General features: G+C 47.2%; 1 protein-coding gene across 5 annotated transcripts; it reads left to right on the top strand.

Moving 5' to 3' along the window:
• The first annotated feature begins 602 nt into the window (after window positions 1–602).
• Window positions 603–26,099, top strand: MRO (maestro). Of its 5 annotated transcripts, none has more exons than XM_069568584.1 (9): window positions 603–815; window positions 1,362–1,482; window positions 6,228–6,345; window positions 16,121–16,223; window positions 17,504–17,650; window positions 18,728–18,910; window positions 22,428–22,583; window positions 24,260–24,367; window positions 24,936–26,099. In XM_069568584.1, the coding sequence occupies exons 4-9, from the start codon at window positions 16,125–16,127 to the stop codon at window positions 24,987–24,989; spliced, it is 747 nt and encodes a 248-aa protein (XP_069424685.1). In that variant the 5' UTR covers window positions 603–815; window positions 1,362–1,482; window positions 6,228–6,345; window positions 16,121–16,124; the 3' UTR covers window positions 24,990–26,099. The 5 variants fall into 5 exon arrangements, with proteins under 5 accessions (XP_069424685.1, XP_069424684.1, XP_069424683.1 ...); XM_069568583.1 differs by lacking the exon at window positions 603–815 and adding an exon at window positions 818–898; XM_069568582.1 differs by lacking the exon at window positions 603–815 and having other exon boundaries at window positions 1,143–1,482.
• The last annotated feature ends 1,301 nt before the right edge of the window (window positions 26,100–27,400 follow it).

The raw sequence follows: 27,400 nt of genomic DNA, 5'->3' as shown, positions 1-27,400 counted from the left end.
CTTTTGTTCTTTTCTGGAGGGATTAAATGAACAATATCAGGAAAGGTGCAGGAATACTGTGATGGAGCTATGGTGGGAGGTCGGTGTTGTGGGATCAAAGATGGAGTTGTTGAAATGCATCTGTTGCAGCCTATTACAAACAGCGCTCTACTGCTGTAATTTTCTCCAGTCTCTCAAGGAAGGGTCAACCATCCCAGTCATAGCCTGGATCTCTTTCTTTCTGCCTTTTTTTTTTTTTTAATTTTTGACTCCATCCCATGACACGTGGGCTCTTCATTCCCCCGACCAGTATCACCAGTATTGAACTTGTAGCGGCAGGCAGAGTCTTAACCCCTAGGCTGCCGGGAAAGTCCCACAGCCTGGGTTTCTAATCCAGCCCACATTGCAGAGCACTTCTTCCCTGGTGGCTCAGACTGTAAAGCGTCTGTCTACAATGTGGGAGACCTGGGTTCGAGCCCTGGGTTGGGAAGATCCCCTGGAGAAGGGAGCGGCAATCCACTCCAGGACTATTGCCTGGAAAATCACACAGAGGAGCCTGGTAGGCTACAGGCCATGGGGTCGCAAAGAGTCGGACACGACTGAGCAACTTCACTTTCTTTCTGAATGTGGATGTATTGTTCTGATGGTCAAACTGTGACTGAGGTCTTTCTCATTGTCATCAAATGCCGACACATTTGTCAGTTGGGAATTCTACCAGATTCTGCTGTAAATGCAACATTGAGGGGAAAGTAAACACAATCCAGAAACCAAGTCGTTGAGGAGGAAGGAGCCTGTGAAGCAATGCCCACAGCAAACTGAAGACAAAGACAAGAGAGGTGGGGAGAGGAGGAGAGATCAAGGTGGGGAAGGTCAAGGGTGAGAGGAGGAAGACCTCAGAGAGTGGGAATGGCCTGTAGAGGTGAGTGGCCAAACCCTCCAACAGCTGCGGCTGCTCAAGCAGGAGAGGAAGCCGGGTCCCACCAACCAGCTTGGGGTCTTGCCAGCCCCTCAGCCTCCCTGCTGTTGAAGAGGCCTGAGAATGATCCCCTTCCTAGGACTGAGGGAGACTATACGGCAAAGAGCATGAGAATGCCTGAGGATGCAAAGAGCAGGGAGAGTGTGACCTGTGGTCCTGCTGGCGGGCTTGATCTGACTCTCGCGCTCTCTATTGTTTCAATTCTCTGCCGCAGTGAGGCTCCTGGGGCTCTCTCCCTGGGCCCTTGCAGAAACAGGAAACAAACACAAAAATTTCAAAGTTTGCAAAATAGCATGGCCTGTAATGAATCTCTAGCAACTATCAGGGACAGATAGCCTAAAAAGGCCTTATTATGCATTTCCCACCCGTGATAAAATGCCAATCTGCCCTATGTTTCATCTTCAAGGACAAAAATGCAACTGACGGCCAGCCCCAACTTGTTTAAAGGAGTGCGATGTTCCTGGGAGTAATCACTTCGTCTTTCACCAGGATGAGTTCCGAGGAGGAGGCCTCATCACCCAGCTCAGGTAAGACAGCACGGAATATTTTCTGGATTCAACCGATTCTATTCAACACTGTTGCTCAACACAGTTCACTGGTTGCTATAGATTGAACCAGTTGGGCTGGGAAATGTTTACATGTTTTTATGATTATTTTTGCAAGTAGTAGGGGTTTTCGTGATGCTGTGGGGGTACTGGTGATGGTGTAGGTAATTAATATCTCACATAGGAAAGATGTTTAAACTTGAACTTCTTAAAAAAGAAAAAAGAAGAATCAGCCTGCTAATGCAGAAGACTCAGGTTCAATCGCTGGGTCTGGAAGATCCCCTAAAGAAGGAAATGGCAACCGGTTTCAGTATTCTTGCCTGGAAAATCCCATGCATAGACACAGGAGTCTGTCCATGGGGTCATAAACAAACAAACAAAAACTTGAACTTCTTCTTTTTTACTTTTATTTGCACTTACTTTATGCTGAATTTATTCCTGCGTCATAAGGTTTTGCTTCTTCAGTTTCTTCTGGGGCATCGTTTTCCTCTGTGCAGCCATCTGCCCTTTTTCAGTAAGGCTCACTGAACAGTGGCAGCAGTTTGTGGGGGTTAATCCAACCATGAGTTCTGTAAACCCAGAGGCACACCCTGGGGCTTTGCTCACCTGGATGAGCTCAATGCCCAGTGAGAAGTGACATCAGATTAGTTCAGGATCGCTCTCTGCACGTTAAAGCATTTGCGACAAACACGCAGCACTCTTTAGGGTCCACCAACGCTTTGCCAGCCCTCTCGGCCTGGGCGTTCAGCCACTGGGACAACAGAGTGGACAATGTGTGCAGAAGCACACATTGCTTCTGCAAAGTGACATCTTTCAGAGACTTGCCAGCTTTTCAGATACACACACTTCAATGGTCTGGGCAGTGAACATGAAGATTTGAACCTCTCGATTTGCATGACTTTGTGGCTTTTCTGGGTTGGGTAGCAAACTGTTTCCTGAGATCATCTCAGGCTACTTAACAGAAAAGTTGGAACATATTCTTGCTTTCAGTATTGACAGTGACTGTCAAGTGATATAGTCAGGAAAACAGACCTCAGGGCAGCCAGATGGCGGGCTGCACAAGGAAACAGCTGAGAGCAGCTTCTTGCTCATAGAACTGGAGAGACTTTGTAGGTAGGCTCCTGCCTCCCTGTGCCTGAGGGTATTTGAAGAGGGATATACCCTGTGCTTCTCCTTGTGCTGTCTATTGTATTCAAAGATTTGAAACGAAAAGACTGTTGCTTTTATATTAAAATAAACCAGATATGTAGGAGAAAGTGAAAAGTGAAAATCGCTCAGTTGTGTCCAACACTTTGTGACCTCATGGACTCCACAGTCCGTGGAATTCTCCAGGCCAGTATACTAGAGTGGGTAGCCTTTCCCTTCTCCAGGGGATCTTCCCAACCCAGGGATCAAACCCAGGTCGCCCACATTGTGGGCAGATTCTTTACCAGCTGAGCCACAAGGGAAGCCAATGGGAGGCACATGGTGGAGGGTGATGGTTGAGAAGAGTTTCCCCAAGGGATTACTGCTTGTTGTGGCAGCTCTGGGCTTCCACGGGTGCGGGGTGGGGGTGGGGGGGGTCTTGTGGAAGAGTCTGGGGAGCACAAGGTTCCCTGACTCATCCAGGGTCCTCCAGCTGGGACCCCGCACCCTGGAGCACCTTAGCCTTTCTTCTGTGCCTTTCCCTGCTAAACTGCTTCCTGTAAGCCCAGGTGCTGAGGTGCATTCCTTTATGAAGGCTAGCCTGAGGGAACTGCTCTTTGTCACCTCCTCTCCTGGGCCCTCAATGTCTACAGACACAGAAGACCCTGTCTTCCCTCTGCCCTCTACGCTCTCCAGAGGGCACAGTGTCCCCTGGGAGCACTCTGCCTTGTTGAAACTAGGAGCTCCATAAGCAACTGAAGAGCAAGGAAAGAATTAATGAGGAACTGGCATTCCTAATTTGTGGCTGAGCAGGCAGCTGATTAGATTTCTTTTCCGAAGTGAAAATCAAGGGAGAGTTTGGCCTCACCTGGAGGTATTTCTTGTAAGAAGATGAGAGGGAAGAAACTCAAAACTTGCCATCCCTTTTAGGCAAGTTTCCTGCTGAGACCACACACAAGTACAGAAGGAGGGTCTTTTGAACATCCTGACCCTAAAGAGGAAACCGTGTTGATCGCCGCCAGGCATTTGTCCTCATGTGCCAAGTCTAAGTCAGCAGTGAATTGCTGACCAATTTAGTTTTGCCTGTTGTTTTCATCAGTTAACAGCAGACTCAGTAATTACCCTCTTTGATTTTTCCAGAGGCATCAGCCCCTGAACTTCCGACAATAAGGAAATATTAATTGAGAGAGTGAACATAGAGTTGTTAAACAATAAAATGAAATAATTACAGTATGTGAAGGATGCTGTGTCATAAGTACATTAACTCTGTTGCAATCGAATTATCAAAGAGGCTTCTCATTCCCAGAAGAGCTGCGCTGTGTCCCCAGGCCATGTTAGGTGAACCTTTGTTCCTTGGGCCTTATGTCCCGGTCTGGATGCTTCCCAGCTGTGTGCTGTGTCTGGCACTCTCTGGGGTCATTAGCTGTGTCCATGCTCTTTGCGGGAAGTATTGAACGGAGCAGAATTTGGATCAGCAAGGCTCCTGAGTACCAATTCTGGTTGTGCCCAGATTTTCTCTGTGACTTGAAGCCAAACAGGGACACTTGTCTGCCCTTTTGTTTTCCCCTTTGGCAAATGAGGAACATGTTAGTTCTCTGCCAAATGTCTCAACACCTGAATACAAAGAAACTTTAGACCTGAGAGGTTATTAATAGTCTATCTGTTGTATTTCTGTCCATGGGGGTTGGGGGGGGGCAGGTATATTTCAGTCCTGAGTCACCCATGAGACTTGGCAGAGACTCCTGACACTTGCCGCATAGATTTTATTTCTTCAGCTGCTTCTGTGGCCGGGTTTAATTTTATCTGCTTTTTGGTCATCCTAAGCACTGCATAGATTAGTTAAGTGCAAGGATATGACCTCCCCAATCTTATTCCCACTCTTGGCAGACAATCCAACTCTGGTCTTCCTGAGAAGAGAGAGGCTGATTTGGATGAATTTAACTTGCTCATTCTTCTCATTTTGACGTTGATGTATCTCCATCTCTGTGGTTGTCTCCCAGTTTCAGATAAAAAAATGATGAGTGGGGCTCAGAGGGCTCCTCTCTCCCTCCCCCCCAAGCTAACTCTCTCGCCTGTCCCCTTGATCCCTTCCTTCAGCAGCCCCTACTTACTATTCACTGCTGGCACCACCTACCTCTTAAGTCTCCTTTGCAACTGTTTTGAAACACTTCCAAGCTGTATTCTATTTTAAAATCACACAGCAACACCGGAGTGCCTTTCTTGACCTTGCTGTCTCCTCTAGTCTCTTTATTGCCTTCCTTTTGCAGTAAGATGCCTTCATTCTCTCTGTCCACATAGTTCCCCAGCTCTGTAGTCTAGCTTCTTTCCCCTGTTGAAATTGCATTTTCAGAGGTCACCTGGGTGCCCGTGTATGCCCAAAGAGGGTTTTATTTTAGCCTCATTCTTATTTTCTCAAGGCATCCGTTTTCTCTCCCTCTGCTTCCAAACTTCCACTCTGATATACTTCAGTTTATATTTGTCCACCTGTCTCCCAGTTAGATCTCCCAAACTTGCCCACTGCCCAGTTATCGTGGCTAACCGTCTAAGCTCTGACATGAGCCCACCTGTGGTTGAATTATAAGTCTGCCACTAATTAACCATGTGACCTTGAGCAAGGTCATCTCTGTGCCTCAATTTCCCCATTATGAAAATGAGGATCATAATCAAGAGTACTAACCTAAGAATCAAACAAGATAGCCTACGCACTATCTACCCCAATGTTTGGCACTCAGAAATATTCAATACATATTACCTATTAGCATAACCATAAGCTCCTAGACCTTAAAAAAAAATAGAACTCTTTCCTTTTTTTCACACATTGCCCAAGTTACCCCACACACACCCAGACAGTCAATAACTATCAACAAATAGATTTACCCACTTGGGTGGAGAGTCCAGGGAAAAAAGAATGATGGAAGGGAGGCTCTTTAATTACTCGAGTACTTTTTATACACAGGGTTTTTTGTTTGGCTTGGTTTTCCCAATAAATCATTTACATTATTGAAAGTTCAAATCAGTCCTTTCAGGACCTGTTTGCTGGGCAGGAAGGGGCATCAACGGTCAACGCTCCGGCTGGTGGTGCAGCAGTCAGTCACAATGAAGCCGCTTGGCCGGGAACACAGTGTCCCGTCCTGAGATTCAAAACTGCTCCAACTGGGTTAGGGAGGGAAGCGCCGCAGCGGCGGCCGTGAGCAGCGGCTCCCTGGAACAGGTCCACTGAGCGATGCCGCCATCTAGTGACCGCCCTCGGGATCGCGGCTGGGCAGGGCCCTCTCCGCGCAGGCGAAGGAGCCTCAGAATTGCAGTCCTCTCTTTAGAAACGGGGGGTGGGACTCGGAGTTAGGAGCGAATAAGGGGCGAACACAGCACAGAGAGGTGGGAAAACACCTCATCCCAGTCTGGGGAAGGAAAGGGTACAAGGGGGCTTGTGTCCACCTAGGACAACGTTGTGGTTATCAGAGGTCGGTCCCCTCCCCCACTTCAATCCCATCTAAACTTCGATTTGTTTTGGTTTTCCTCGTACGAGTCTCACTTTCCAGCACTCTGCACTGACCCGTTATCCTGAACAGACCCTGCTTCTCGTTTCCTTTCTTCTATGTTAGGAATTCAGGGCTGGGAAAATTGAGCCGAGTCATCCTATCTGGCGGCTACCCCGGAACGGCAGCTCTGCGCGGTGACCCGGGCTCCGGCCGCACCTGCCGCATCGCCACGTGACCGCAGGTAAGGGCCGGCTGCGGGCTGGGACCACCTGGGCGGCGGCTGGAAGAGGCCACCGTGTGCTTGCATCCCCAGACCTTTCTGGAATGTCACTTGGGTCACCGTATCAGAGAGTTGATATTCCCTAAAACGGTAGTAGGCGATTTGATGAAGACTTTTTTCTTTTCTTTTCACAAACTATGCCAATCTATCTATGACCAATAGACTACAGATGATTATATTAAGATCATTGTATTAAGAGCTTTAGATGGGGGTGGGGCTGAAAAGATAGTGATGCTTCAAACTCAAGTGTCCCTGTGGTGTGTCCTTACCTGACCAGCACTCAGAACCTCGTCTAGGAGCTGGATGCAGGCTTAGAACACAGTCATGGGAAGTGTAGTTTTGGCGTCTTAAACTCCTCTCTGCTAGGAGCTATTTTACTCTGAGTTGTTTATGGTCTTCCCCGGTGGCTCAGTGGTCAAGAATCCACCCACCATGCAGGAGGTGCAGGAGATGCGGGTTTGATCCCTGGGTGGGGAAGATCCTCTGGAGGAGGAAATAGCAACCCATTCCAGTATCCTTTCCTGGAGAATCCCATTAACAGAGGAGCCTGGCGGGCTATAGTCCATAGGGTTGCAGAGTCCGATATGACTGAAGTGACTAAGCCTGCACACATAGACATAGGTTGTTTTTATTACTCTAAACCTCAGTTTCGCCTCTAAAGTGGGTGTAAGTAAACCTGTCAAGATTATTGTAAAGGTTAAATGAAATAAAACAAAGGCTTCTTATTTGAGAGATTGGGAAAGGATTTTAGAGAGCTTATGGTTGAAGGAGTGAATTATTGATATAAAACATGACATCAAATATTTTACCTTAAAAGGTAGAATTTCCCAGTTTTTAATGTGGGGCCATGGCCTTTTCTTTGAACATAGAATCCTCCAGGGGGTGTTTTTTGAGCTTTTTTGCATAAGCCACATGCATAACACTGCATCTGTGAGGTCTAGGTTGGGTTTCTTTCAGTGTAGTGAGAACTTGAAGACATCTGGGAAGACTCAGGTAAAACCACTTTCTGTACTAACATCCCAATTCCAGTAAATCACTCCAGATTATTAACACTGTTTTCAAACTTCTGTCCACCCACACAAATCTTAATTGGACAGCTTTTTTTTTTTAGCCGCTTCCCCATTGTTGAAACCTCCCAAAATATTCCATTTTGCTTTCGCAGAAACAACTCCCTTTCTCATATTTCATCAGTTTCTATCATAGTTAAAATTCACAGTTACAGTAACAAGTACAGCTGTTATAAACTGATTCTTGGTAAGCATATGAGGACTAACGCAGCAGAAATTAACAGTGAGCACGATGAGCCGCAAGCACTGGTAGGTGCCATTCGCAGAGGGCCTGCAGAATGTGGTTAGCCTGGCAGGCTGGTTCAGTAGAGGTCAGCTAAACAGCCTCGCCTGCAGTGTATACAAAGTGCTAACTACAGTGCCTAGCATAATAAGTGTCCAGTAGTGGTAGCTACTAATATTATTGTTATCATTAATAACTTCACTGTTGGAAGGATTGTTGCAAACCTAACAGTTTCTTTCCCTCATTTAACAGATAAGAATTTTGGTCTTCATAATATAGCTTTTAGTTTTAGTGAGTTAAAAGATTATCGATTATAAACCTAACATTTTCAGTCAGAAGGAATTAAACTTCCAAAGGCATTTGGGAGTCAGCCTAAAGGGCAAAATTCATCTAAGTCACCCCAAATCCATGTCTGTTCAGGAAAACCAGGTAAGAACACAACGGGGCCATGAAGACAAGCTTCAGGGTCGCTGTGACGGTGAAACTGTCCCCATCGGGGGCAGGTCATCAGCACAGAGGGAAGGACTTTCCAGAGGGGGAAGAATTCATTGAAGAACATGCACAGGGGTGAACAAAACTGCAAGCAGAGCCTGGCCTTAGGCTTAAGGCGTCCAGGTGTCCTCCAGGCTGAGCGGACTGAGTCATGCTAGACCAGGCGTCAAGTCACCCAGCAGAAGAGCCCAACTCATAGTGAAGAACGGCTGTTTGGGGGCCAGTGAGCTTATGGGTGGGTTTATGGACACCTAAGTCTTCAAATCCACACACTGTTGCTTCACAGTTTGTTTATAACATTCCTCTTGGAGATCCTGTCTTGCAGCAGGTGGAGTTAATCCTTTTGTTTGATTAGTTTGGGTTGAAAGGACTTAATTTTCGGGGGGGGGGGAGGAGGGAGGGAGGCAGGCAGCGAGGCAGGTGGGTGGAGGCAAGCCTTTGAGAGGCCACAAGCTTGGGAGACAAAATTCAGGTGAAGGGCCCAGCAGCCTCAAAGTAATTTTTAGATTTGTTGTATATTTTAAAGCAAACCTTTAATTTAAGAATAGTATCGAAGAGTGTGCCCAAATCATAGCCTGTACAGCTTGGCCTGATTTTAATTTTATTTTGAAAGAGAAATTCAGTGTACAGCCTTAGGTGAATGGAGTTTGCCACTTCTGGAGGTAGTTAATTTCCTCCTGAATATTCTGGAGGTTCTATGCCAGCTGTGTGGTCCCGTCACCAGGCATCCTGTAAATGCCATCAGGCCCTCCACTCCCTGGGACTCGGATCCTGTAATTATGGAGCGGGCCTGGCACTTCTAACAAGCACTCTGGGGCATTCCGACATAGGAGGCCCAGCCAACACGGTGAGAAATGCTTTGCTTTCCCAGCCCCAAAGATGAAGATGAGCCCTGATACCTCGAGACTGTGTGCAGGTCAGGAAGCAACAGTTAGAACTGGACATGGAACAACAGACTGGTTCCAAATAGGAAAAGGAGTACGTCAAGGCTGTATATTGTCACCTTGCTTATTTAACTTATATGCAGAGTACATCATGAGAAACGCTGGACTGGAAGAAACACAAGCTGGAATCAAGATTGCCGGGAGAAATATCAATAACCTCAGATATGCAGATGACACCACCCTTATGGCAGAAAGTGAAGAGGAGCTAAAAAGCCTCTTGATGAAAGTGAAAGAGGAGAGCGAAACAGTTGGCTTAAAGCTCAACATTCAGAAAACGAAAATCATGGTATCCAGTCCCATCACTTCATGGGAAATAGATGGGGAAACAGTGGAAACAGTGTCAGACTTTATTTTTTTGGGCTCCAAAATCACTACAGATGGTGATTGCAGGCATGAAATTAAAAGATGCTTACTCCTTGCAAGAAAAGTTATGACCAACCTAGACAGTATATTCAAAAGCAGAGACATTACTTTGCCGACTAAGGTCCGTCTAGTCAAGGCTATGGTTTTTCCTGTGGTCATGTATGGATGTGAGAGTTGGACTGTGAAGAAGGCTGAGCGCCGAAGAATTGATGCGTTTGAACTGTGGTGTTGGAGAAGACTCTTGAGAGTCCCTTGGACTGCGAGGAGATCCAACCAGTCCATTTGAAGATCAACCCTGGGATTTCTTTGGAAGGAATGATGCTAAAGCTGAAGCTCCAGTACTTTGGCCACCTCATGCGAAGAGTTGACTCATTGGAAAAGACTCTGATGCTGGGAGGGATTGGGGGCAGGAGGAGAAAGGGACGACCGAGGATGAGATGGCTGGATGGCATCACTGACTCGATGGACGTGAGTCTGAGTGAACTCCGGGAGTTGGTGATGAACAGGGAGGCCTGGCGTGCTGCGATTCATGAAGTCACAAAGAGTCGGACACGACTGAGCGACTGAAATGAACTGAACTGAACTGACCCTCGAGACTAAACGAGATCACAGTTTTACTCTTGTGCTGGGGAGGTGGGCATTGGTGAGCTACTGCGGGGCCCTGTGTTTTTCTAAACACAACTGAATCCTCCAAGCAGGGTGCTCAACCTCATGTACTTTGCTCTGCTTGAGAGCCTTCCATGGCCTTAAATTCTATTAGATGTGACTCTTAAGAAATGACAAGGCTGGGACTTCCCTGGTGGTCCAGTGGCTAAGAGTCTGCCTTCCAGTGCAGGGGAAACGGGTTCGATCCCTCATCCGGGAGAATCCCACGTACCATGGGGCAACTAAGCCTGTGTGCCACAACTATTGAGCTTGTGCGCTGTGCTCTAAAGCCCGGGAATCAAAACTACTGAAGCCCATGCACCCTAGGGCCCTCAAGCCACAACTGGAGAGTAGGCTCTGCTTGCTGCAACTGGAGAAAACCTGCCTGCAACAACAAAGACCCAGTGTAGCCAGAAATAAATAAATAAATAAAATTTTTAAAAAGAGGTGAGGCCTTTCCCTTCTGAGGCCTGGGGAAGCGGCCTGGGTGGTTAAAGCCCTCGGCTGTGCTGTGCTAATCCTGCAAGAGAGGCCAGAATGGAGACCTGGGAAGCGGGTTGGCTTTCCTTCCTTCAGGCATGATGGGGAGAAGCTTCAGGCATGATTTTCTTATGCCGCAGATCAGGGACACCAGCTGTTTATTACTGAGGCCTGTGCCCTCCTTGGGGAGTGACCATCGAGGGAACTTTCTTCTTCTAAGCTCTGCATACCCACGGCTCAGCGCCCGTCAGCTCTGATCCAGAGCATTCAGCCTGAGGAGTGGCAGGTTCCTTTGATACAAAAGGTTGTGTCCAGAAATTCCCCAGAAAGGAACAATCAAGCGTGTTTTTTTTTTTTTTTTTTTTGCCTCAGTGTAAAGTTTTAAATCCCTTCATTCTGGAAGGGGATGACATAGTAATACTGTGGTTTCTTTTTTTAAAAGGCCCTGGATCTCAAAGTGTGGTGGTGCCTGGACTGGGAACATTCCAGCATCGCTTGAGAGCTCGTTACAAATGCAGACTGATGGGTCCTGTTTCAGGCGTACAGCATCGGAACCCTGGGGATGGGCTCTGGGAAACAGTGTTTTAACAGATTCTCCAGGTGATTCGGATGTGCACTTGGGTGTGAGAACCACTGGCTCAGTGCGAAGTGTATGGGAACACCTTTATTCAAGCAACAAAAACCATCTTGCTAGGGGACTTCCGTGCTGGTCCAGTGGTTAAGACTCCACTCTTCCAATGCAAGGGGTGTGGGTTTGATCCCTGGTCGGGGAACTAAGATCCCACATGCCACATTACAGTAAAAAAATTAAAAAATCTTGCTAGTTGGTGGGAGTGCAGTGTTCTGGGGAGTTTGGGGGTCCCTCATTGCTGTGGTGAGGGGAGGTGTGCTGTCCAGGGATGAAGACGCAACAGAGACAGGGGTTACAGGGTGAAGAGGTGTTTTCATGGGTCTCCTGAGTGTCTTCTGACTAAGGGAGCATTTCTGAAACCGGCTTGGGTTGGGCAAAGATGATGAAGAAGCCAAATCCCCGTGTGCCTCCAGGTCATAGAGTCAAATTTTCTAAAGCATGGCTGTTTAACAGGACTGGGTTCTAGCAGTCACCTGCATTAAATAAATTCAAAACTCCAGCAAAATCAGCAGGGCCGAATTGTCCTGGCTTGCCCAGGACTTTTCGGCTCTTAGCTCTGAAAGTCACATGTCCCAGAAGACCCTCAGGGCCAAGCTCCAGTGTGATTACTTTTGCACACCACCAATCTATTCTCCAGCTCCTCGGTGGGCACTGACTGGGTGCCCCACAATTCACTTCCATTTAGTTCAGTTCAGTTCAACTCAGACACTATCTATGTGGAGATAGCATCAGATCCCGCAGGTTAAGGGCTCAGGCCCCATACATACTTCAGAGGCCAATCCCAAGTCCAGGTTGTCACCAGCACATGTGGCCAGCCAGCTGTAGACTGAAGGTTCCCACAGCCCACTCCTTGGGTTCGATTAATTTGCTAGAGCAGCTCATAAAACTCAGAGGAACATTTTACTTCCTAAATCATGGGTTTATTATAAAAGGATATAACTAAGAAAGAGCCAGATGGAAGAGATGCACAGGGCAAGACGTGGAGAAAGGGCAAGGAGCTTCCCTGCTTCTCCAAGTACAGAACCCGCCCTAAAGCTCCTTGTGGTCACTGATCTGGAAGCTCTCCATCCTTTGGGCGGTTTTGTGGAGGCCTCTTTACCTACACACAGTTGATCAAATCATTCACCCTTGGTTACTGAACTCAATCTCTAGCCCTTCTCTCCTCACAAGAGAAGAAGAGGTGAAACTGAAAATTCCAGCCCTCTGATCACTGGATTGGTTCCCCTGACAACCAGCCCCCACCTTCAGATGACTTAGGGCCACCTCATTAGCATAAGAGAAGTTGCTTTTATGGTTCCAATCACTTAGGGAATTCCAAGGGTTTTAGGACCTCTGTGCCAGGAATGGGGACAAGACCAAATATATGTTTCTTCTTATTAATCACAATATCACCAGGGCAAAACAAGATGTTTGGTCACTAGTCTATTCAGTAACTGCATATTGGAATTACTTGGTGAGTTTTAAAAAAATACTGGTTCCCAGGCCCGCCTCCCAGAGGTGATGGTAGACTTGGTCTGGGGTGTAGACAGGGAGTTAAATGTTTCAAAGTTCCTTAGGTGATTCCAACATAAATAGGGTTGAGAACCACTGTAGCTACATACCTGTCATTTCTTCTACTAAAAATTTTTTAAAAAACCAAAAGAAAGGTTAATGGTTTTGGCAAAGCTGAACCCCTACTGCACACTATACACAAAAATTGACTCAAAATGGATGAACAACCTAAGAGTTAAAACCATAAAAATCTTAGAAAACATAGGGGTAAATATTTGTGACTGGATTTGATAGTGAATTCTTAGATATAACACTGAAAGCCTGAAAGACAATGAGAACAATAAAAATGGATAGACTTTGTTAAAACTAAAAAGTATTGTGCATAAAAAACATTGTCAAGGAAATAAAAAGACAGCGTACCGAGTGGGAAAAAGTATTTGTGAATCAAATGTCCAATAAGGGTCTGTGCTGTGCCAAGTCGCTTCAGTCGTGTGTGACACTATGACCCCAGGGACTGTAGCCCCACCAGGCTTCTCTGTCCATGGGATTCTCCAGGCAAGAATACTGGAGGGGGTTCCCATGCCCTTCACTAGAGGATCTTCCCAACCCAGGGACCAAACCCACATTTCTTAGGTCTCCTACTTTGGCGGGCAGGTTCTTTACCACTAGCACCATCTGGAAAGCCCTTGATCAGTTCAGTTCAGTCGCTCAGTCGTGTCCGACTCTTTGCGACCCCATGAATCGCAGCACACCAGGCCTCCCTGTCCATCACTAACTCCCAGAGTGCACTCAGACTCACGTTCATCAAGTCCGTGATGCCATCCAGCCATCTCATCCTGGGTCGTCCCCTTCTCCTCCTGCCCCCAATCCCTCCCAGCATCAGAGTCTTTTCCAGTGAGTCAACTCTTCTCATGAGGTGTCCAAAGGACTGGAGCTTCAGCTTTAGCATCATTCCTTCCAAAGAAATCCCAGGGTTGATCTCCTTCAGAATGGACTGGTTGGATCTCCTCGAAGTCCAAGGGACTCTCAAGAGTCTTCTCCAACACCACAGTTCAAACGCATCAATTCTTCGCCGCTTAGCCTTCTTCACAGTCCAACTCTTACATCCATACATGACCAAGCCCTTGATAAGGGTCTAGTATCCAGAGTATGGGCCCCCCGCCCCGCTGGTGGCTCAGATGGCAAAGAATCCGCCTGCAATGTGGGAGACCTGGGTTCGATCCCTGGGTTGCAAAGATCCCCTGGAGGAGGACATGGCAATCCACTCCAGTATGCTTGCCTGGAGAATCCCCATGGACAGAGGCGCCTGGCAGGTTACAGTCCGTGGGGTCACAAAGAGTCAGACATGACTGAGCCACTAAGCACACACACACACATCCAGAATGTGTGAAGAACTCTACAACTGAAAAACAAAAAGAAAGACCAATTCAATTAAAAAAACAGGCAAAGGATTTTAATAGACATGGCCCTGAAAAAGGTATACAAACCACAAATAAACATACTGAAAGATACCAGTAGTCATTTAAAAAGTGCTAATCAAACCCAGAAGGGCAAACCACTTCACACCCACTAGGACGAATGTAATAATAATTTTAAAAAACTGGAAACTAAGCTTTTGGTGATGTGGGAAGATTGAAACTTTTGCATATTACAGCCATTGTGGAAAACAGTTTGGCAGTTCCTCAAAAAGTTAAGCATAGAATCAATCACTGTGGTGATGGTTTAGTTGCTAAGCCATGTCTAACTCTCATGACCCCCATGGACTGTAGCGTGCCAGACTCTACTGTTGATGGGGTTCTCCAGGCAAGAATACTGGAGTAGGTTGCCATTTCCTTCTCTGGGGGATCTCCCCGACCCAGGAGTCAAACCTGGGTCTCCCACATTGCTGGTAGATTCTTTATCAATTGAGCTATGAGGGAAGCCCATAATGACTCAGCAATTCCACCCCTAGGTATATACCCAAAGAATTGAAAGCAAACATTCAAACACTTGCACACCATTGCTCATAGAAGCGCTATTCGAAGTACCCAGAAGGTGAAGACAACCCACTGTCCATCAAAAGAAGAATGGCTAAGCAAATGTGGCCTATCCATACCATGAAATATTACCTAGATATGAACAGGAATGAAGGACGAGTATGTGCAACAACGTGGAGAAACCTCAAAAACATCATGCCAAGAGAAAGAAGCCGGACCCCAAAGGCCCCAGTATTGTTTGATTCTGTTTATATTAAATATCCAGAATAGGTAAATTTGTAGAGTCAGTAATCCAATTAATGGCTGCCAGGGACTGGTCAGGGAGGGCAGAATGGTAATTTCTCAATGGGTATGGGATTTTCTTTGATGAAAGCATTTTAGGTTAGGACCAGATAAAGGTGGTGGTTGTACAATGTTATTAAAATAGTTAATTGTCTGGTACATGGATTTCATCTAAAAAAAAATCAATGGTTCACTCATATACAAATTAAAACTAAATTAAATTCAATTACATAATTAAGCTAATCAAATTTAATTTAATATTACAATTAGAACTAAACTCTCTAGTCAGTCCTTCATGGCTGGCCTTTAACTACTTCCTGTTGCCATATCTTCTACCACTTCCCTGTTTTAATTGTTATTATCGCCTCTCCCATGTAACTTAGGACATGGAATCGCACTGGAGTCTCGACGTGACAGCATGCACAGCGTGCGCAGCGTGCTTCAGCCTCTCCTTTAAAGCCCTCTCACGCGCAGTGGGGCGTCTCTATCAGCACTTCCAAAGCACAGTCTTATCTCCTATAGCTTCCAACTTTGCATCCTTGCCCTCAAAGCGCAGTACTCGGGATTGGCAGCCTTGATATTACCTGGGAGCTTATAAGAAAGGCAGGAAACCCCACGGCAGACCCACTGAGTCCGAATCTGCATTATAACAAGTTCCTCTGATAACTCACGTCTGAGAAGCACTGGTTTACACCAGTGGGCCTCAAACCATGTTGCAAATCAGAATCACTTGGCAAGCTGTATTTATTTACAATGTATTGGGTTGGCCAAAAAGTTCGGGTTTTTGGCCAACTCGATATATTTTAATAATATATACATGTGATAAAATTGCAAGCTGTATATAAACAAAGAAGAACAAAGAGCTTGGCTTACCACCAGGTTCTTCAAGGAATAAGCCCTAACCCACTGCAGGCTCTGACTGAGGGTGCACTCCCAGAGGTGGTATCTCATCGTGGTTTTGATCTGTATTTCCCTGAGGATTTGTGATGCCGATGTTGCTCTTTATCTTCGGATGTGACTGGTCCATCTCCTTGGTGACAGCTTCCCCAGGACAAACCTCAAGGATGCTGCTTCTTTATAGCCCTACTCTGGCGCAGGGCTTTGAGTGTCTGTGCTCATATGATGATTTGTTCTTTTTTCAGTTCCATGGACCAAACACCGAGAAGAATGCTGGGCCAGCCCCCTTCCAGCCCCACCACCCAGCCCAAGAAGAAAAGCACATCAGTGATGTCTTTCTTTTCCAAGGTCTGAGACAAATTATTATGAGCAAATGGCCTGTCTCAGCAGCCACTTTGTGATACGTGTGCTTGTGGGTTCCTTCCATTCCTTCTACTGAGGTGCCTCTTCTGAAAAAAAGTTTGATGGCAGCTCTTAACACGAATGAAATGTTTATAGGATAACAAGAAGATGAGTTGGGAAGAATTTAGCTTGCTGTGAACTGAATGATAATAATATAGAATGAACTGCAGTGAATATTCAGAAATACTGATGAGTCTTGGTAATCACACAAACACCAAATAGGGCTGTGGGTCTCGTCTCCAGCCCCATCCCACACCCTCTACTAAGGATAATTAGGATCTTGTCTGGATCTTGTCTGGATCTTGCCTGAATCTTGCATTGTCTTGGTTCTGACTCCAACATGTTGTCACATTCTGTGATGCCCAGGACAACACGCCCTTCTTGGTGTCAGGGCTCAAAGCTCTAATATCCTGTCTCTTGCCCCACAGTTACAGTTTAGACCTTGAAGTCCACATTTCTGCATCAGCCACATAGTACTTCCCAATATACATTATTTATACATTTCTTTTCCTAATCTTCATTGCTCAGATGCTCACATTCTGGGGTAGGACACCTTTCAGGTGCCCTGAAATGCTTGTCAATGTGCTTTGCTAATTGTGTCAAAGGCTCTTGAGAGGTTGAGTGAAATGAACACTGAGAATTGACCCTGGGATTTAGTCATACTGGGGACAGAGAGTCGGGGAGGGGGTATGGGTGCCATCAGCCTGATGGGAGAAGGTTCAAGAGAGAATGCAGCAGCTAGAGAAAGTGAGTATAGACATGTTTTTCAAGGTTTAGCTACAAGGTCGAGCAGAAAAACAGGGAAGGCTATAGAAGGAAGAAGGTCAAGGAAACCCTTCTTTGGGACTTGGGGAACACAGGTCCCCTGTCCTGTTAAAGAGACTGGGCTTCTCAGATCGCATGAACGCTCCTAAAGCCCTGTTGTCTCAGTTTTGTCACAGCCACAGCTGCCCAGGCACCCCTCTCTGTAATCCCCCCTAACCTACCTCAACATAAGCTCTGCATCATTTTTTCTCCACCCCTTTTTCCCTTCCTCCATTCTTTTTTCCAATATGTAGATTAAACAATATATTCCCAGCAAAAGCCAGGTGTCTTTAGGTAGAGAAAGAAGGAGTCAAATCGAGCAGCAAAACAGGTTTTTCTTACAGGAAGGGATTAGGGTTGGTGATGGGTAGGGTGTCACACTGAACACTCCCAAATCAATGTATTTTTGACCCACCACCTAGGTCTCTTGGAATCTGAGGCTCCAGAAGCAGGAACCTCTGAAGAATGTGTTTTTCATCTTGGCAGAGACAGCCCGGGACCCCAGTGTTAAAAAGCGTCATATGGTGATGAGCGGCCTGGGAACCATGGCCTGTGAGACCCCGGACAAGGTAGGAAGGGCAGGGGGCACTCTGCCAGCCCTCATGGCCTGGAGTGCCCAGGCCTGGGGGTCCACTGCTGTGTAATGGATTTCCATGGCCTGGCCTTCATATCTCGCCGTTTCCTTGGGGCAGGAGTCCAGGTACAGTTCAGCTGGGTCCTCTGCCCAGGGGCCCGCAAGGCTGCCAGCAAGGTGTGGGCCAGACTGCATTCCTTTCTGAAGCTCAGGGTCATCTTCCAAGCTTTGGGAGCTGTTGGAAGAATTCTGTTCTTTCCGGTGGTAGAACTAACGTCCCTCTTTCCTTGCCGACTGGCCATCCCCGGCTCCTGGAGGCCGCCCTCACACAGCACGGCAGCTTCAGTTCTTCACAGTCAGCAGGAGAGTGTCTCCCGCTCCTGTCTGCCACCGGATCTAAGGGAACCGTGGGATCGATATCCATCACCACCGTGACGTTTGAGAGGTCAGAAGCTCTCAAAGTCACTGGCTCCTTCCACCCTCGAGGGCAGGAGACTTACAGAGGCTCATGTGACTCCGTTGGGGTCAGCTCAGGGTCATCATTACTCAGTATCATCAGCCTTGGGATACAGAACCGCAGGCAAGGTTAACACATGGCTGGACATCACCCTCCGGTGAATTTAGTTTTTCTAAGAATTTATGTTTAGTACAAGAATTTAATTTTTCTAAGAATTTATGTTTGTTTAGGAAAAGATGTTTTCCTCACTTCTTCCTTCAGCATCTGTCCACTTCAGCGACCATTTCATCTCATCCCCTGTCAAAGTCCCCAGTAGGCCACAGGTCCCTAGGTTACCCAGCCCACCACTCTCCTTAACGTGTCCTCCCCAGCCTCACCCACCCACAGGCCAGGTTGCAGACTATTCTCTCCATTCTTCCAAGACCGAGGTGGGTTCTTGGGTCAGGTTAGTGAAAGCGTTTGTTATTTTGCCGAGAGCTATTGCATCTTGTGCTGAAGAAAGCCATGACCTCTTAGTCCAAGCCCCAGGTTATTGGATGATTAGAAGTGGAGTTGCTTTCCAACCCATGCGGAGCGACTGCTGTGCTGCTAACGCTTTCCAAACCTTGCTAACAGGTGAGAAAGTATAAGAAGATTATCCTAGACCTGCTGGTGAACGGTCTCTATGACCCGGTGAGTTCGGAAGTCATCCATGAAAGCATGAAAACCCTGACCATCATCCTGGACAAGATTCGGGGGAAAGCCCTGGGCTCCTTCTTCATAGACATCACCCTTCAGACCCGGACTCTGCTTGATGACGTAAGTGACACGACACGGGAAAATTCCAGGTTCTTAAAGTCAAATGTGAGCCCTGGGTGATGCGTTGCTCAGGAAACAAAGCTGCTGTTATTCGCTAGTTATTAAGAAATTGTGGCTCAGCTGGTAAAGAATCCGCCTGCCGTGCTGGAGACCTGGGTTCAACCCCTGGGTTGGGAAGATCCCCTGGAGAAGGGAAAGGCTACTCACTCCAGTATTCCAGCCTGGAGAATTCCATGGACTGTATAGTCCGTGGGATTGCAAAGAGTCAGACATTTCACTTTCAACTTTCTTGTTGAGAGACTGGTACTGTGCTGGGGGTTACAGAAGCTATATAGAGATGTGCAGGATTTCATCACCACCCCTCAAAGAGTGTTCATCGTAATAGACCCGTTGCATATATACACACTTAATGATGATGATGCCCACGTGTGTTCAATGGTTTCTTACAAATGTGATGATCAGCGTAGTCAATGTTTAGTGAGCTCTTACTGTGTGCAGGCATGTCTCCAGGCAGTTTACATGGATTGTCTCACCTTCACGATAACCCAGTGAGGCAGGCACTGTTATCTCCACTTTATAGAGGAGGAAACCAAGGCCTCAAAAGGTTAGGTAGCTTGCCCAGGGATCATGGAGTGAGTCAGTGGGTATGAAACTAGGCCCTCTGCCCAGGGCCTGCACTTTTTTTTTTCTGTTTAAAAAACAATTTTTTTTAGTTGAATTCTGTTTTTATTGAGGTATAGTTATTTACAATACTAGTTTCAGGTACACAGCATAGTGATTCAGTATTTTTATAGTTCATACTCCATTAAAAGTTGCTACAAGATAATGGTTGTAATTCTTGGTACAATATATCCTTGTTGCTTATCTATTTTATTATTTTAATTTTTAAAATTGATTTTTAATTGGCAGATACTTGCTTTACAATCAGGGCCTGCCCTCTTAACTGCTGGGTGACAAGGCAGGCTGAACAAAAAGTACATGGACACAGAATGTGAGGGCTCAGGAGGTGATCAGTTAGCTTACCGTAGTTAAACACACACACACACACACACACACACAGCTGATCAGTTATCTTACTGTAGTTACACACACATGCACACACACACATAGCTGATCAGTTAGCTTACCGTAGTTCACACACAGACACACATAGCTGATCAGTTAGCTCACTGTAGTTACACATTCAGACACACACACACAGCTGATCAGTTAGCTTACCATAGTTACACACATACACACACACACAGCTGATCAGTTAGCTTATTGTAGTTCACACACACACACATTCTCACACACACAGCTGATCAGTTAGCTTACTGTGGTTACACACACACATAGCCGATCAGTTAGCTTACCATAGTTACACATATACACACACACACACAGACACACACACAGCTGATCAGTTAGCTTACCATAGTTACACATACACACACACACAGACACACACACAGCTGATCAGTTAGTTTACCATAGTTACACATACACACACACACAGACACACACACAGCTGATCCGTTAGTTTACCATAGTTCACATACACACACAGCTGATCAGTTAGCAGTTCTCTCTCTCTCTCACACACACACACACACACACACACACACACTTGCAAGACCTGTAGAGCAGGGAGCAGACCTTGCATTTACTCAGAGAGCATCTTGCATGATCCGCACACCTGATTCCTCAGGAGTAACCCATGGGAGCCGGGTGCCTGCACCCCACAGGAGGAAGAGAAACCCGCAAAGTATGGAGCTTGAAGCTTATGAGTAGCTGCTGGGACATTTCCCTCCCCTCCTGCTCAGGGAGACGGAGAGGGCTGTGCTCGATGTGAACCAGGGCTCTCTGGGGTGGGGAGGGAGGTCTCCACTCCACCTCCCTGGAATATTACGCAGGTATCTCCAGGGAGGTGTCTCTACGTCTCTCTGGAGGTGCCATCTTAATCGCCAGGGCTTGTTTGCCAAGCTATCTTGAGGGGTGGGGGCAGGAGGGCCTCTGTTCTAAAATTCCAGGCATGAGAGTCCCTGAAAGAACTCTTAGGGAAGAAGGGAGGGATTTTTTAAATAGGACCAGGCTTTGGGGCATCAATCCTAATTTATCAGGTCTTGGGAATGTCATTGAACACATGTGGGCATCAGTGTCATCAGTGTGTATATACTCACGGCTCCATTACAGTGAATCCTCCTGGGTGGGGCGGGTGGGGGGCGGGCAGGTGATGGAATCCTATGTGTGTGTACATGGTGGTCAAAGATGGGTCTTGAAAGAGGGAGGATTCTTTGTGCACATCAGCAACCATGGTTCCAGCAAACTGGATTTCCTCCAGAGGATAGGAGCAGTTATGCATTAAGGTCGTGTGTGCCGGGTTGGGGGTGGCCAGGGGGGCGGCGCAGGAGGAGGAGGAGCTAGGAAGGACGTAGACTTCGAGGAGGAGTAGCCAGGGAGGATGAGGACTTCGAGGAGTAACTGGGGAGCACGAGGACTTCAAGGAGGAGGAGCCGAGGAGGTCGAGGACTTCAAGGGGGAGTAGCTCGGGAGGACAAGGACTTCGACCAGGAGGAGCCAGGGAGGACGAGGACTTTGAGGGGGAGTAGCTCGGGAGGACGAGGACTTCAACCAGGAGGAACTGGGGAGGACGAGGGCTTTGAGGGCCTCAGGGGAAACTCCTGAGTCCCCTTTCCAAGCGCATTTGCTTCGAGGGTACTGCTGCAGACCCTTCCGTGGGGATGTTGTGTAATACATAAAACAAACGCTTAAGGACACCGAATCTGAGAGGTGAAAAATGGAATTCCAAGAAGTTTCTGGCCCCATGTTTCTTGGTTAATGGACTATGAGCTCTTTTTATCAGGTCCATATTGTGACTAAGGAGACCGAGCCGCAGGGGTCAAGGAACTTGCCCCAGGTCTGGCTTTAATGAGTAAAGAGGTAACCCATTTTCTCATGCAATCATTTTTTAAAGCCAGGTAGACTGTGATTTTTGATCAGAGAGCCCTTGTCAAGGTGAAACTTGGGGATACTTGTGCAGAGCTCTTTCTGACAGTTTGTAACTCTGTCTGAGCATTCTTCCCTGCCTGCCTGTGCTATGTCCCCTTCAGATGAGAAGTGTAGGAAGGAGACTTACTTTTTTTTTTTTAAATAAACCCTTTTGGTTTATTTTGAATTGATCAAACCTGGGTCTTCTGCATTGCAGGCAGATTCTTTACCATCTGAGCCACCAGGGAAGCCCATAATACTTGGTTATTTTGAACCTTGTAAGCATCGTCAATCTTCAAAACATTAAATAATGAAGAAAAAATCTTGGGAGCTGGGAGTAGCCACAGTGATGCCCGTGTCTGCTGGAGGAGAGCCTCAGTGCAGACTCAGGGGGTCTCCTGTCCATCCCCCAGCCCAGCCGGCGAGTGCTGAGACGGGAGGTCAGGGCCCACCTGGAACGTGCAGGGAACAGGGCCGCGCTGTCCCGTGATGCAGCTCTTTGTGGTACTGACTGGGGTTTGTTGTTCTGTTCACGGGGGACCCACAGGAGAATGACAGCCTGAGATACTCGGCCTTTGTCTTGTTTGGGCAATTGGCTGCCCTTGCTGGACGGAAGTGGAGGAGATTCTTCACCCGTCAGGTGAAGCAGACTCAGGACTCCCTCCTGACCCACTTACAGGACAGGAATCCCCAGGTGGCCAAGGTAAGTTTGAGCCTCTCTGGGCAACCGCCTGGAACTGCGGTACTGTCTGTGGAGGGAGCAGGGAGGCAGCCTTGCTGAGTCGGGATGCCACACCCTCCACTGCGGCCAGTTCCGTCATGGAAGCTCAGAGGAGCATCCATGTGAGTCCTGGAGAAAGTGCCTGTCTGATGGCTACCTGATTCCTCTCTGAGCAGGAGTGTTCTTTTCCATCTGCTCCTGCCCTGCCTGCCTGGTTCCGGCCCCTGTCAATACCAGATACAATCAGGTTAATAGAGAGCGGGCAGGGAGGGGCTGGCTGACTCTCTGGGGCAGCAGCTCTTCTCAGAGAAGATTCATTCATGCCCAGCTAGATTTTGTCACCGCACTTGGTTCAGATTTCCCACCTGGTTCAGATTTGGCTTCTTAGCTTCCTATGAAAAGTGAGAAGGGTGTTAATCGCTCAGTTGTGTGGGACTCTTTGTGACCCCCTGCACTGTAGCCTGCCAGGCTCCTCTGTCCAAGAGATTCTCCAGGCAAGAATATTGGAGTGGGTAGCCTTTCCCTTCTCCAGGGAATCTTCCCGACCCAGGGATTGAACCCGAGTCTCCTGCATTGCAGGCTGATTCTTTACTGTCTGAGCCACGAAACTTTTGTTTCATTGTTGGAGAAAATGTGTTCTAATGGGATTGGCTGGACCTCAGGGCTGATTTAGAGCAAGTGAGAGTTTCAAAACCATCAGGAGCAAGTGAAAGTGAAAGACGCTCAATTGTGTCTGACTTTTTGTCAGACCCCATAGACTACACAGTCCATGGAATTCTCCAGGCCAGAATACTGGAGTGGGTAGCCTATCTCTTCTCCAGGGGATCTTCCCAACCCAGGGATCGAGCCCAGGTCTCCCGCATTGCGGGTGGATTCTTTACCAACTGAGCTATCAGGGAAGCCCAGCAAAGGGTTCACAGATCTTCTTTAAGGCGGTGCATGAGGGAGGGAGAGGGGGAGAGAGAGATTGAGATTGAATTTAGGAATCTAGCACGACTTTTTAAAAGTTTTTTTTTTTAACTTTTTATTTTGTGTTAGGGTATCGCCGATTAACAAACAACATTGTGATGGTTTCAGGTGAACAGCGAAGGGACTCAGCCATACACATACGTGTATCCCTTCTCCTCCAAACTCCCCTCCCATCCAGGCTGCCGCATAACATGGAGCAGAGTTCCCTGGGCTCTGCAGTAGGTCCTTGTTGGTTACCCATTTAAATGTAGCAACCCCAGCACTACTTTTGATGAGACAGGAAGGGTTGTGGTAAACTCAAGCTTTGCCCTCCCCTGCAGGCCCAAGTTATAGACATGGTCATTGCATAAGCATAAATCTTCTCAAAGCTATGTGCCATCCTGGATGAGAGGAATCTGGGGGAGAATGCATACATGTATATGCATGGCTGAGTCCCTTCTCCGTTCATTTGAAACTATCACAACATTGTTCATCAGTTACCCCCCAATACAAAATAAAAAGCTTAAAGTTTGAAAAAATAAAAAAACATAAGCAGAAATCCTTTAAGATTCAAATTTTCAAACTTTCTGGAAGTGATGTTCACACTCTCAGTGGTCCCCAGGTCACAGATCGCTGCATTCCTCCTCCTTGCTTGGGATTATAAAACTCTCACGTTTGTGACCATAAGGTAGTAATATTATTTCTCTCAGGCCTGCAAAACAACTTTTCGAGCTTGTTCTCCGTATCTGAGACAAAGCAAGGACTACAGCTTCCAGAATGAGGAGGATCAAAGGAACTCTAAACTCTGCCGGCAGCTGGTGAGTGAGCGAGGGCAGGAGACGTTCTTCCAGTCCCTGCGCAGTCGATGCCGGTGTTAAGGCGGAAGGTGGTCGGCACACCAGGGAGTTGCCCCCATAAGACAACTGTAATTGACCCACAACGCAATGTAAATGGCAAAATGCCCAGAGGACTGTGCACAAAATGCATTGGCAGTTCCTGTTTAGATCTGTGTGTGTGTGTTTATCAGGCTGCTTAAGTTGTGTCCAACTCCTTGTGACCCTGTGGACTGTAGCCTGCCAGGCTCCTCTATCCATGGGATTCTCCAGGTGAGAACACTGGAGTGGGCTGCCGTGCCCGGCTCCAGGGTACCGTCCTGAGCCAGGGATGGAGCCCGCGTTGCATCCCCTGCAGTGGCAGGCGGGTTCTTTACCACTGGCACCACCTGTCTTAGAACTCTGGGTGAATGCCAGTGATGATGCCTCCTCCTCTGAGAACCTGAAAGTTGTTTATCCTCAAGCTCAGCCTTTGATGACCGTCTACTCGTTCTAGAGTTGAGGAGGTTTACTGGATCCTTCCCTCATGTGTCCCTTTGCCAATTTCTTTCAGAGCCACTACCATCCCGAGCTCCTGCAGTTCTTCTATGCAAATAAAATCCTGTAGACACAGAGCGGCAGGGAGGTGGGTCCAGTGAGCGCATGGCTGGGGGCCGATAGTCCCCCTCTTTTAACCCTTCGGATGCTCTGTTGCCTCTGGTGATTGCGATAGAAAATGGGATGTTGGGAGAGCAATTGATGGCAAACTTAAGACTGTGGAATTGTATAGTTGCATCGAAAGTAAATTCTAAATAGCGAATGTCTCATTTTCTTCCACACAAGTTTGACGATAAGGTTCGTCCTTTCTTTAGAACATTTAAAGTATATGTGGATTCGGTGCTTCTTTCTCAGCATTTTTCTTCTTAAGGATATCTCTGTCACTAACCTTTCTTTTTAATTTTTAAGGTTTAGGAGAATATTACCTGAAGTTTTTTGTTTTTCTAAAAAAATCTGCTATTGAGCCTTTGTCATTTGCTATTAATACCTTTTTCTGGTGAGACCTATTTAGAGTTGGCCAAGGTACCAAGAAGTTAGTGTGGAGGGCAGTGTCTAGCTGCTCATCATTGTCAATAGCCAGTGTCTCCAAGATATTCCAAACAAGAGTTAATAAAGAGAAAAAAAATCGATGAAGCATGTGTTGAAAAACCTCGAGCTAATGGTAATGTGTGGAATATTAATAATGAATAATGTGTATTGCGCATGTTTATAGTTCACTGGGTACTAAGCACTTTGCAAGTATTATTTAATATTCACAACAAGCTGTGAGAAAGATACCATTAGTACCCTCATTTTATAGGTAAGAAAACTAAACTGAAAGTCACTCTCTTTGCAACCGCATGGACTATAGCCTGCCAGGCTCCTCTGTTCATGGAATTTTCCATGCCAGAATACTGGAGTGGGTAGCCGTTTCCTTCTCTAGGAGATCTTCCCAATCTGGGGACCCAACCCAGGTCTCCCGCATTGCAGGTGGATTTTTACCATCTGAGCCACCAGGGAAGCCCAAGAAAACTAAGGCACAGAGAAATTAACTTGCCCCAGATTACCCAGTAATTAATCGAAGTGGAATTCAAACCCTGACTACGAGAGCTGACATTCAGTCAGCACACTGCCTTGTTATGGAATAACTGATGGATGGTTAGAAATGTAAAAAAATAAAACTAATTTTAAAAAACCGCCACTTCTGCTCTTCTGTTTGACTCAGTTAACTTTTGCTTTTATGTGTACTAAGTATACATTTTTATTAATCATCTTTTGGCTACTATGTCAGTTTTTTGGTGATCAATCCTAGTTATAAGTGGGGTCACATTAATCTTATAATGAGTTTAATCTCACAGTCCCTCCCACCTTGCCTCTGGCCAGATGACTTCTCAGTCTTCTGGAAATCCTGGTACCTACTGCTGATCTTGGCGTTTGGGCCATACCTGGACCGACTATGTCCAGCCTTGAAACGGGAAAACACAGAAGGCCACAGATGCTGCAGAGGGATCGCAACGCCAGTCTGAGCACCAGGGGCTCAGTTTTCTGTCCTAGCTCTCCAAAGACAGGACCACATAACACAGTCAAGGGCGTGCGATGTGTCCTGGGAGAGACAGGCTGTGGGAGGGGGCAGAAGGGGCGGCTGGAGCCAGGCACCAGTGGGCTTTCTTTCTTCCTGTCTTGACGCTGGGATACTTGACAGCAGGAGCTCTAGGCAGTCATCCAGACTCGGGACTGAGCTGGTGAGATGATTCTGAGCTGAGCCCTCTTCCTTCTCAGATGGTGGCCTGTTCGAAACTTAGCTGCAAGGTTGGTTCAGAATCTGCTGCGGTTCTAGTCAGTGATCAGTGCGTGAGAAATGACTGCATTCAAACAGGTGGGGGTGGAGGGGGACAGGCAGGTCACCCACCCGGAAGCACAAACATCTGTGCACTTAAGGCCCCTCGGTTGATTAAATTTGTGGAAGATGCTGTGGAATGCCTTAAGACTTGTGGTATATCGTTACTTTGGTGTCCTCCAGTGGATCGGGCCTCCTGTCCTTGGGAGACTCTCCTCACTCAGATCGGGGCTGGCTTTGGGACCTGCTGTAACCGCTAGCACGTGCTGGCAGGGCCACGTGCAGGTTCTAGCCTTGCTTTAAGAGCCCCAGCAGCTTCCTGGTTTGCAGTCTGAGTGGAGCCAGCTGCCGCATCAACTGCCAGACTACCAGGAAGGAAGGAGAATGGCTGAAGTCTCTGTTTTGGAAGGAAGACCAAGGTAACTACACGGAGATGCCACGTGGAGGAGAACTGAGGACCCCCCATTATGGGGCTCCCCCTCTCAAGAAGGTTGTTCTCTTGCTCTCTGGATATGTCCTGCTTGGCCAGTCCCCGCTTCACTCACATGACTATACAATCCTCTTAATTATAAGGCTTAATTATTCCCTGGTAACTGATGAGGCCACCTGACACCAATTCCCCCCTATAAATGGTAGCCGCCTCCTTCCTGGAGTGGAGGAGGAGG

Source organism: Ovis canadensis, chromosome 23 (assembly GCF_042477335.2).
Source record: "Ovis canadensis isolate MfBH-ARS-UI-01 breed Bighorn chromosome 23, ARS-UI_OviCan_v2, whole genome shotgun sequence".
NCBI lineage: Eukaryota > Metazoa > Chordata > Mammalia > Artiodactyla > Bovidae > Ovis > Ovis canadensis.
The sequence above is the reverse complement of the archived record's forward strand: the minus strand, read 5'-3'. Positions and strand labels throughout refer to the sequence as shown.